Source organism: Phocoena phocoena, chromosome 8, assembly GCF_963924675.1.
Source record: "Phocoena phocoena chromosome 8, mPhoPho1.1, whole genome shotgun sequence".
Taxonomy (NCBI): domain Eukaryota; kingdom Metazoa; phylum Chordata; class Mammalia; order Artiodactyla; family Phocoenidae; genus Phocoena; species Phocoena phocoena.
In genome coordinates, this window is record NC_089226.1 from 31,262,583 (window position 1) to 31,274,562 (window position 11,980).

Below are 11,980 nucleotides of genomic sequence, written 5' to 3' on the forward strand. Positions count from 1 at the left end.
ACACAATTTGAAAGCAGGCCCAAGGGCCTCTGATCAATACAGCTGCTACATAGCCACGTTGCCTGAAAGTCCTCTCAGGGTCTTTTCCCTTGGGAGTGTACAAGGCATCTCATGCTCACTCTCCCTGTCTTCATGAACACAAGCCAAGGCCTCCCAGTTGTTACAGCCCTGGAGCTACTGCTCCACCATGGGCCAGCCGGGTGCTGGAGTGGAAGACTAGAAAACAGGGCCTGATGTGGTAGCTGCCAGCTCAGCCTCTAAACATACCCCCTACCATTGAATCCTGGCTCCTCCATAAGGTTAGCATGTGATTTATATAAGCCATCTCACTTCTCTGGATTTTCTTTATATCTGCAAAATGCAGATAATAATAGCATCCACCTCCCAAGGTCTTGTGAGGATGGACTGAGGTCGTATACATACAGCATGTAAGTCTGGGACATAATAAATATTTAGCAAATGATCATTATTATCATTACCATCAGTATTGGTTTCTTTGTCTTTCCCATGCAAAATCCAGCTTGCAGAAAACACATTGAAGCTAAAACCACATCCTCCAGAAACTGCTTTAGGACCCCCATATACATCCAGCTTTGTCACGACGCACACAAGCACACATGTTCCTCACCTACAACAAGGGTGGGTAAGTGCAGAGCTTCTCTAGTTAGGCTCCTTCGCCCCAAGATACCTACCACTAATCAAACAATATTCTACTGCATAAATTAATACAGCCTCAGCATCTGACATGCCCAGAAAAATGTAACTGCTGTTCATTAACTTCAGAATTAGTCTCTTATTCCTTTTCCTTGATCAGACAATTTTGCAAAAGTAAATATCTAAAAACCCCCAAAACAGAGCAGCAAATTGTACTTTTTTTTCCATTGAAAGACTCCCCTATTTGGGGGTACTAGATCACATTATAACATTGCAAAACTGTCAGAGTGTAATTAACCCGTGTTGCTTCACATTCCTGATGTGGCAATTGTTTAAGACAGGGCTTTATAAAGGACCAAATGAAAGCAGTGAGTGACATGGGATGCTCTGAACTTCAGGGTACCCATCAGGAGAAGGGGCAGAAGGAAGGCCAGGAGAGGTAGTTTTTGAAGACGAGGCCATGTTCAGTCTGAAGATGCTTCCACTTCTGCTGTTACTCCACGTGCAGCTTTCCAAGGCCTTTCTAGTACATTCTGAATTCCTAGAAGAGAAAACTACAAAAATTGTTCAGGTAACTCAACTATCAATTAGGTGGGCAGTTGATTTGCTGGTGATGAGGAAATCATTTGGGTTCTCTTCTCTTTTTAGTTAAAGCAGCCTGAAAGAATTATGTGAATGATTTGTTTGAGGTTAAACATCTGGTTTCAATGATTTGGAGAGTTCCAAGCTAGGCCCTCTGAAAGCCAGGCATGCAAACAAGCTGGGCTCTTCAAACCCTCAGAAAATACTGCTGCCAAGCTGCTGCAGCTGGAGAAAACTTTTAGAAGGAATGGTTTTAATTATAAAATGATTTTCTTTCTCACTTACCTAAGATTTTCCCTTCTGGTATATCTGCAACACAGTTACGACATGACTGGTGCTTTCTACATGGACTTGTTTTGCAACCAAAAATCTCAGGTGTACATAGAGCACGAGGATGGGAAACTCTAAGGAACTAGAAATCAGTTCATAGTGTAATCATATTTCCTAAAACCAGGTTGTGGGGCTGTTTATAAACTCTTGAAAGCACTGTAAAAGCAAAACTGATAACTTTTCTCCATTGTTTCACAGTATGAAAGTCAGGCCAAATTTTTAAAGAAACACAAGGGAATGCTGTCAGAAATTTGTCATGCACAATTTTCTTAGCATTACAGTTTTAGAAAAGCATTTCTTCTTGTTGATATTTTTCTTTCACTTAAAAAAATATATTTCTTACAATGATAACAGTAACCCATGGGCTAATAGAAGTGATTAAGTACTTACTCTGTACAAAGCACCCTGATTAGCATTTCACAAACATTGTCTCATATCATCCTACAACAATCCTATGAGGGCAGCGGATTATTATTTCCACTTTAGAGACAAATGTGAATCTGAAGTCATCTAAGTGATGTGTCCAAGGACACAAAATTAAGCTGTGGCAGAGCTAAGATTTGAACCCAAATCTATCTGATCTCAAAGCCTGTGTGAGCACAAAATTGCTCTGTCCTGTGTCACTTGCAAAGTGCCACTTAAGGATGCTTAAGGTGAGAGAAAGAAGTTTCATGATTAGCTTGTTAACACCCCTCAGAACCTTCTTAATGAGTTTTGGCCCCTCCCAAAGAGTTACTGTGGTGGATAAAATGTTAATGACAGTGATGCTGCTGTTGCCCCAAAACATGTTTGGAATTCTTCTTTTGAAGACGTTAATTCTCATTTGAGAAGCAACATGGTGAATTGGGACCTGATTAGCTTCTTGGCAAGTTCCTTATTTCTCTGCATCTTCATGTCTTAATATGTATGATTAAACCTTCTCTACAGTAGTGAAAAGAGGATTAAAAAAGAGAATCTGCATTGCTGCAACTAATGCTTCAAGGAGTCAATAAATGCTGATGCTGTTTTTTTTTTTTATTAAAAATAAGAAGGCAGTCTCCTGACTGTGTACTAGCATTTTGCTTGAGGATGTGGAACTCATCCCTTATGAAATACCTATTTTTATGCATAAATATTAACTGTAGCACTGAATGGATGGACTGTTCTTTCCAGAAGGCAATGTTCTCTCCAAGTCAACCAGAAAGTTTGTGCTTTTATCTTTGTGACTATCAGGTTATTAGTTTTGGTTTGACCTCTGCAATAACTTAAAAAGGAATGCAAAATGCACAGAGAACTGAAGGAAATTTCACAGCAAATCTGTTACATGTTTGACTTTCTCCAGAATTACCTAGAAAAGTTCTACCAATTACCAAGGTACAAATATCAGTCTGAAAGGAAGAACAGCGCTAGTGTGATTGTTGAGAAGCTTAAAGAAATGCAGCAATTCTTTGGGCTGAACATAACGGGGAAGCCAAATGCGGAAACCTTGGAGATCATGGGAAAGCCTCGCTGTGGAGTGCCCGATACTGGCAATTTTATGATAACTCCAGGAAACCCCAAGTGGAAACAAACTAATCTGACCTACAGGTAATATTTCTAGAGTTTGAGAATTCACTCATTCAGCCCATGTTTACTGAACACTTATGATGTGTCAGGCACTGTTCTAGGATTCGGAATACACTGGAGACAAACAAATGAATAAATATCCCTGCTCTTGTAGAGTTTAGATTCTAGTGACTGAGTATGAGAATGAAAGGGTAAAGATCCCATGGGTTCTTTTCAATCCAAAGCCTGCCATTTTTGTCTTCTTTCTCTATCAATCTACATAGGACTATGGCAATGTTAGGCTGTCTCTCTAAGAATTCACTGTAGGACCCAAAAAAGGCTTAATCATTGCTGGAGAGAATCTAGCCCCACCATTCATGCATCTTGATGATAATAACAATAATAATGATACCCAATGCTTGTTGAATACTACTATTTGCTAAGTAGTGAACTAAATGCTTTACATACATTTAATCCCACAACAACCTTATGAGAGGGGTACTATTTTATTATCCTCATTTTATGAATAAGGAAACTGAGTTTAAAGACATGTAGTAACTGGTCCAGAACCTACGTCTGTCTTCAACCCTAAGTCCTGCACCCCTCGTTGCACCCTCTTCAGTGGTAGCACATCACATATGCACAAACTCCAAACTAGAGCAATTCAATCTACTGATGGACTGCTGTTGTAAACAATAATGAACCCTTCACACACCTTCTCATTTTGAAGGATTATTAACTATACCCCAGACTTGTCAGAGGCTGAAGTGGAAACAGCTCTTGAGAAAGCCTTTAAACTCTGGAGTCGCGTGTCACCCCTGAACTTCACCAAGACCTCACAGGAAGAAGCAGATATCAAGATTGCCTTTCTCCAAGGAGGTAGGCTCAAAGTAGTCATGCTCGATTTTGCTTTCCCTGGCTAAACTGAGACGTGGCAAATACCTAATACAAATCGTTTTATTTCAGATCATGGGGACAATTCTCCATTTGACGGACCCAATGGAATCCTTGCTCATGCCTTTCAGCCAGGCCCAGGTATTGGAGGAGATGTTCATTTTGATGCAGAAGAAACATGGACCAAAACCTTCAGAAGTAAGTTAACCAAGGTTATGTCCACATGCAGCTTCTAAATGAACTTTTGCACATTAGAATTTGCCCTCCTACACACACACACACACACACACACACACACAGCCAAGTTATTGTAACATTTCACACTCACACAAACTGATCATTTAAAATTCTTGCTACCTCAAGATACTAAGTTAATTTAGGTTTAGAAAAAATCCTGAAGCTAAATTCTGACCTTGTTTCCTAAGGCAGGAATCAGAAAACAACAGATCATGGCTAAGTCCTTCCTGGTCCTATTTGTATAAATAAAGTTTTATTGGAACAGGGCCACATACTCTTTTGTTTATGTATCATCTATGGCCGCTTTCATACCACAATAACAAAGCTGAGTGGTTGACACAGAGACCATACAGCTCATAAAAATCTAAAATATTTACTATCTGGACTCTTTTTTTTTTTTTTTTTGTGGTATGCGGGCCTCTCACTGTTGTGGCCTCTCCCATTGTGGAGCACAGGCTTCGGAAGCGCAGGCTCAGCGGCCATGGCTCACGGGCCCAGCCGCTCCGCGGCATGTGGGATCTTCCCGGACCGGGGCACGAACCTGCGTCCTCTGCATTGGCAGGTGGACTCTCAACCACGGCGCCACCAGGGAAGCCCCTATCTGGACTCTTATAGAAAAAGTTTGCTTACCATTGCTTTAGGGTATGTATTTTAATATTGTGAAATTTAATGATGTTTGAAAAAGATTCCTATTTTTGGAAATTCAGAAATAATTGGTTTATTTAGAAAACTGACCTATTTAGGAAAGAGCAGCCATCTAGTTATTCTCGTTCATCTGGTGATTTCATCTTCGTGGAGCTCTTTTTCAATGATATGTTTCCATATAGCAAACTATCCCTTTCAGGAGAAGACTCAGAGTAAGAAGAAGACCACCTGAAGGGAAGAACTGAGAATAATGAGAGGTATATTCAGACCATATGGTACTTTACAAGGCTACAGGGTAACAAGAGGCCAAAGAACACTTTTTAGAAAATAATAGGAAAGGAGCCTTTTACCATTGCTTGGGACCTGTTCCTCTCACCATTTTCTCAACATAAATGTTCTGAGTGTTTATTCTACCCAAGTCCCTGTGCTAGGAGCTGTGAGTACCCAAAGATAATAAACACTCCCCACGACTTTGCATTCCTATTGCCCTCCCCACTAGTTCAGACGGTCATTACCTCTTACCTGAATTAACTGGTCCAGATTCCCACCTGGACTGTTCACCTCTGATCTCGGCTCCCTCTAATTTTCCCCAGCACTGTAAGAAGTTTTGTCCTTGGAAAGCCCATCTTTACATTTGGAAAGCCCAGTGTTTACATTTTCCAGACCAAATATGTCCACATACCTTCACTTGACACTGAAAGCTCTTGGAGATCTTCCAAACTCATCTTTCGTGGCTTGTCTTCATATTTCACACACAGCAGTCACATGGCACATTCACTGTTTCTAGATCACACCATGTGCTTTCCAACTGCCCTACATTTGCTCACATTGCTTCCTTTTCCTGAAACGCCTTTCCCCACACCTTAAGCCCCAACTTTCAAAATCCCTCTTTTCCATGCTACGTCAAATGCCACCCCCATCCTGTCTTTCAGCTGGAAATGAAGCCTTCCTCTCAGAATAACAACAGCCTTGATTTTTTCTTCTCTAAGTGCCCTCCTCATTATTCTGTGCATTCTATTTGTTTGCACACATCTCCCCTTTTCATCTATGCATCATGACAAATCTCCCAGAGCCCCTTGCCCAGTACTCCAGACACTCAAAGATGTTTTTTAAAGCATTTATGAATGCAAAATGGAAGGATGTGATGATCAAGAAAGAAAGTCTTGGAGCATGGGTAGAATATTACAAGGCTAATTATCATCAGGAAGTTGAACATGGTGATAAGAACACAGGTCTTGCCGTCATACCTAGATTCAACCCCAGCTCTACCACTTATTAGTTGCAAGGCCAATATAACAAGGGATTCAAAAATCTCTGGGCTTCAGTTCCTTTATCGTAAAAGTAATCTAACAATTCTTCATAAAAATGTTGTTAAGATTAAATATTATTATAATTCCTAGCATATAATAAAGTGTTATACAACTATGATTGTTTTTTAAGTAAACATGTAAAAAAATGCACAGTGTGTTTGTGAAATGGCACATAGACTAGCTGGAGTGAAGGATTCACATCAGAAATCTAGTCCTCAAATGTCTGCTGGAGCCAAATGGAGTAGTCTTGAACTTGGCAAAGGAGCTCGGGCTTTATTTGGCAGGAAGTGCAAGCCTTGAAAGTTTTTAAGCTCCCAGTTATGAAAGGCACTATGCTCATGGAAGTTAAAAGATAAGGGTAGGAAGCAATAAGAAGCAGTGTTTGTCTCTTTCTGGTGGAAAATTCCTGAATCTTCCTGGAGAGCTCAGAATCAAGGAAGAGCTGGTGCTGAGTGGTCAGGGAGCCAAAGTGAGTCAGCTCTGCATCTGAGGCCACTCTTGCTGCCTGGCAGACTGAGACTCTCCTCATGGGGCTGTGGGCCTGGGAGACTGGGGGGGGGTGCATGGGAGGAGAGGGCTTTTGAGAGTCATGAGACCTGTGATGGCCCTGCCATCATTTGCCTGAGCCCCAGGCCCATGAAATATGGGAATTGGAATAAAAACAGCAGTCTTTCTTGGTTCTAAGATTTGGTGAGGACCTCATACTCACCTAATCTTAACCTATAGCCCCTACCTTGATTCCTTCCAATCTCCATTTCTTCAGGTACCTGAAGAGGAAAGGAAAAAGGCAGGCATGGGAAAGGCTGTTTCTCCAGGGAGTTTTGGCTCAGAAGCTGCATTCCTTGAGATCCTATTTCCACCACCCTTCAGTCTACTTGGAGCCATTCACCACACATGCTTGCATTTCAGATTACAACTTGTTTCTTGTTGCTGCCCATGAATTTGGCCATTCCGTGGGGCTGGCTCATTCCTCTGACCCTGGTGCCTTGATGTATCCCAACTACGCTTTCAGTGAGCCCAGCACCTACTCGCTCTCTCAAGATGACATCAATGGCATTCAGGCCATCTATGGTAAGGTCATCTGAAGAGCAGCAGTACCTGGTGAGACCTGGCCATGTCAGGGACGTTCATTGCAGTCTTGGCTATGGTGATCGAAGTTAGAGGGCACCTGGGAGTCCATCGGGAGGAAAATATATGCGTAAAATCTGGTGAATGCCTGCCATAGAGTAATGTACAGCACCGAGAAGCACTGAATCAGATGTACATAGATGAGTCTTTAAAACATTGTGCTTCCTGGAAAAGAAAGAGAATGATACATGTTACTCAGTGTATAAATTACATAATACATGAATCTACACAAATTAAATATGTATACAGACAAAGCAAGGCATTTTCAAGAAACATGCTAACAAACATATATATTGAACATATCAAGATTGTTGTCTGTGGGGGAAAGAGGGGAGTGGGGATGGAGTATAGAGAGAAAGAAACATCTTTTAAAGACAGGACTGATACTTTTCAGGGAGGGATATAGAGGCCTTTGCCTCTGTCTAAGTATTGTCTGATAAGACCATTGCATCTCTCTTTCCTCTTGCCCTCCTGCCCCCTAGTGGCTGTAATAACAAGAAACCAGAGAAGAGGTTTGCAGCTCTCTAAAAATAAAAAAAATTTTTAAATGTTTTGTTGATTGGAAGGGAGTGTCGTGGAGTCGAATTGTGTAAAACATTCTCCCTCTCTGGTTGGACAGCAGTACAAAACGAAGCATGCCAGGGTCCCACAACTACGAATTTTATTCATGACAGTAGAATTTTCAGGGATGATGAGACCTAGTCTAACTGCCTCTACTCCCCAATTCCTTTTCCCCTGAAAACACCTCCCTTTCTAACTTGCCCATATTTGAACTGTTAGCAGCCTTTCATTCTACAATGGGAAAATACATTAAAATTTAAATACTTATAGAAAAAAATACTGCTACATTTTGATTTAGATTTATGCTGTGGGGGCCTCTTTCCAGAAGGTGGATTTTAGTGAGAAAGGAGAAAGTAGATATTGAGTGACTAAAAATGCAGAAAGAGGAGGCAAGAAGGGAACGAAGCATGGGATTCTAATTTTAAACTGGCAGAGAGGAGGGGGAAGAATTCAAATTTCTTTATTTCACAACTTAGCTTGGAACTCTCCCTAACATTACCATTACTCTTTTATTTTTGTTTCTTTTTTTTTTAATTGGGGAATAGTTGTTTTGCAATGTTGTGTTAGTTTCTACTGTACAGCGAAGTGGAGTTCCCTGTGCTATACCTCAGGTTCTTATGAGTTATCTATTTTATGCATATTAGTGTATATATGTCAATCCCAATCTCCCAATTCATCTTACCCCCCTCTTTTATTTTAAAAAATAAAACTTTTAAGAGGGCCTAATGTGTGATTACTTTAATGTCTTATAGGATAGTCAGCTAGCATTTCTTTTCATATGAAGACCCTTCACCAGCCTGAGAAGTAACTGAAATACACCAAAATTCACCCTGGACTCATGCTTATAAAAAGTCTTTTTACTTTCAGGACCTTCGAGCAACCCTGTGCAACCTACTGGACCAACCACACCCACAGCCTGTGACCCCAGACTGACATTTGATGCTATCACTACACTCCGCGGAGAAATACTTTTCTTTAAAGACAAGTATAAGAATGAACTATTCCTTCCTTTGACTTCTTTTACTGGCATAACTTAAAACTGGATTCTAATTAAGTCATATATTACACATTACCCAGCTTTTCTTTTGAATTCTATGCATACGAATCTCATTGGAATTGATAGTGCTTTCTGGGTAAATCAAAACATCCAGGAAAAGAAAAATAAAAGCTAAAACATCTGTAAGCATTTAGATGTTTGTGATGATGTAAACAGATATGGACTCTAGCTGTTGGGAACTCTATAGCTGGGTTTACCCAACACCAAAATAGCATTCAATTCCACCCAAATTCATTCAAGTGAATGGAAACTGTCACTTAATAAGCTGCAGGGAAAATCATCTGACTGAATTTTTCAATTTTCCATTGGCATTCTATGATTGTGCACTCACAGGCTGAGTGTACTTGTATTGCTTTTGCTAGAATATTCTAAATATTCTCATCATATTGTAGCAACAATAATGAAAGAGACTAACAAAATAAAACTTGTCAGTGTGTGAGGAGGCAGGTAATGTAAAATGTAATCAAATAAGGTCACTCCTATCAGCTCGTCTGAAAACTGTAAAGTACTCACCAGATAGACAGTATCACCATAAAGTGCTGGCCATATGCTGGTCACTGTGCTGGAAGCATTGCCTTCACTGTATGTTATAACCTCCCAGCAATCTTGTAGGATCAATACCAGCCCAAGACTCACAGAAGCTGCCTGCTTAGACTATTGTGTGTGGTTTTCTCCCTTGTGTTCCATTAGGTACTTCTGGAGAAAGCATCCTCACCTACGAAGAGTCGAACTCAATTTCATTTCTCTCTTCTGGCCATCCCTGGTAAATGGTATACAGGCAGCTTATGAGGATTTTGACAAGGACCTAATTTTCGTATTCAAAGGTAACTGCCTAAGGTTTTCATCTTATTTTAGTTCCTCCTGAAGGGAAGGGCAGGACTTCTTTGTGGACCCTTCCAGGTTCAAGGAGGTGAGTCAAGGAGAGAGTGTTAGGCTAGCTGGGCTTTTGTCACGAGACCTGGGTTGGGTCGCATATCCACCACTAAATGCTGTATGAACTTGAGCATGTTGTACCTTCTTCAGGCATCAGTTTTCTCATCTACAAAATGAGAATACTTTATTAGACCACCTTTAGCCTTCCTCCACCCTCATCCCAGATATAATTTTCTAAGACTCCCCAAGGCTCTAGTTCTCTGTATAGAAGTCACAGGAGATAAGACGTTCAAGTGTGGGGCCCTGTGTCAGGCTAAGAAGTTGGAAATGTTTTACAGGTTCCAGGAAATCACTAGAGTTATCATAGCCCAATGGTCTTGACTTTACCACCTCTATCTTTTCAAGACTATTTTTTCCATTTTCATTTCTATGATGAATTTATGCAAAGATTAAGAATTGGTATACATTTTGTAGGAATGGAAAAACTTTATCTAATATATAACCTGAATCTTTGGCAGGCAATCAGTACTGGGCTCTAAGTGGCTATGATATTCAGCAAGGTTATCCCAAGAATATAGCAAACTATGGCTTCCCAAGCAGTGTCCAAGCAATAGATGCAGCTGTTTCCTACAGGGGAAAGACATACTTCTTTGTAAACAACCAATTCTGGAGGTAAGATAAACTATTTTTTCCGTTAGAAATTGAAATCTGTGTTTCTTTACCCTCTTTACAAACCATCATTGATTAGGCAACTGAAGGTTAAAAATATCTAGGTGGTCTCTGATAGGCATTCTTTTTCACAAGATGATTGATGTTGCTCTGGCTTTTGAAAATTTTACAAAGTTAAGATTCCTGCACAATGGTATTGAGGATTCTATATCCTGAAACAGAGCAAACTTTAATAAAACACTAAAATGGGACGCAAAGAAAGAGTTAGGCTAATTCTCATTTATTCATTAAATTCTAAGAGTTAAATTCTACTACACTCAAGTAAATGTTATACAGAACTTGATTCCCAACTTGAAATTATTATTTATATTTATTCAGATAGAGACTATGAACTAATTAAGTAAAAGCCTTAGAACATATAAGCTCTCCTTTTTTAAAATAACACTGCCCCAACAATCAGAAGCCTGTTTTCGTATTAGTGATACCCATATATTTTATAAATATGTATGTACGCTTAGGTAGAGAAGTTAACCACTGTTAGTTTCCCAGTAAATAGGACATTGTGAAGAACAAATGAGAAAATATGTGTGAAGGCATTATGTAAAGTACATACAATTTAAATAAAACTATTAATCACTGTACACTGTATTGGTCTTAAATGTGGGACAATTATTTTTTCTCATCAGATATGATGACCAAAGTCAATCCATGGAACCAGGTTATCCCAAAAGCATAGCAAGTAGCTTTCAAGGAATAGAAAGTAGAGTTGATGCCGTTTTCCAGAAGAACTGTAAGTAGAAGAAAAAAAAAACTTAATAAATTAAAAAAAAAATTTTAAGTAGCTCATTTGCATTGCAAAGTTATATTAGGACAGGAGTGGGGTCTTTTTAATTGAAAACATCCGAGATCTGCTACAAGCTAATTCAATACATTATATCTTTTTTTTTTCTTATAGCCTTCTTCCTTTTCTTCAGTGGACCAAGATATTATGCATTTGATCTTAGTGCTCGTAGGATTACTAGAGTCGAAAGAAGCAATAGATGGCTTAACTGTAGATAAAGCTGAAGCAAAATCAAGTGTGTTTGTGTCCATTTTCTGAATATCGAAGGGAGATCTAATCTGCATATCTATTACATTGTGTCCTATTTATACTTTTCTCAACAATAAGTAATATTGTTTGCTCTTACTGTATTCATTGGACTGATCCTCACTGAAAATACGTTTGCAGTATTCCACTGTTTGCAGAGGCTGATTTTGTCCTAAATTCCATCTCAGGTTAGTGAATCCATCACAAGGAGAAGGAAATTAAGCCTTCTTTGCCACCTCAATATTCATTGTTTCATCACTTGCTATTTGACTTCTAAAATGCCCATTTATTCTTAAGTCTTTTAAATATGTCTTAAGTGTAACTGCTACATGTAATTTAGCACTGGTTTTGGTTAGAGGTAAGGATTATGAACAACATAAATAGTACACATTGCCTTTTGCCAAAAATGTGGTGCTATTTTCCACTCTT

The 11,980-nt window shown here is 39.5% G+C and overlaps 1 protein-coding gene across 1 annotated transcript; it reads left to right on the plus strand.

Moving 5' to 3' along the window:
- The first annotated feature begins 1,114 nt into the window (after nucleotides 1-1,114).
- Nucleotides 1,115-11,523, plus strand: MMP8 (matrix metallopeptidase 8). Its single transcript, XM_065882688.1, has 10 exons — nucleotides 1,115-1,225; nucleotides 2,888-3,132; nucleotides 3,821-3,969; nucleotides 4,057-4,182; nucleotides 7,086-7,247; nucleotides 8,733-8,850; nucleotides 9,613-9,746; nucleotides 10,314-10,467; nucleotides 11,151-11,254; nucleotides 11,420-11,523. The coding sequence occupies exons 1-10, from the start codon at nucleotides 1,115-1,117 to the stop codon at nucleotides 11,521-11,523; spliced, it is 1,407 nt and encodes a 468-aa protein (XP_065738760.1).
- The last annotated feature ends 457 nt before the right edge of the window (nucleotides 11,524-11,980 follow it).

What these genes read in the sequence shown, in the direction of transcription:
- MMP8 (XM_065882688.1), top strand. Translation starts at nt 1,115, where the DNA reads ATGTTCAGTCTGAAGATGCTTCCACTTCTGCTGTTACTCCACGTGCAG. An exon ending in AAACTACAAAAATTGTTCAG is followed by an intron (nt 1,226 to 2,887) that starts GTAACTCAACTA and finishes GACTTTCTCCAG; the next exon opens with AATTACCTAGAAAAGTTCTA. An exon ending in ATGGACCAAAACCTTCAGAA is followed by an intron (nt 4,183 to 7,085) that starts GTAAGTTAACCA and finishes CTTGCATTTCAG; the next exon opens with ATTACAACTTGTTTCTTGTT.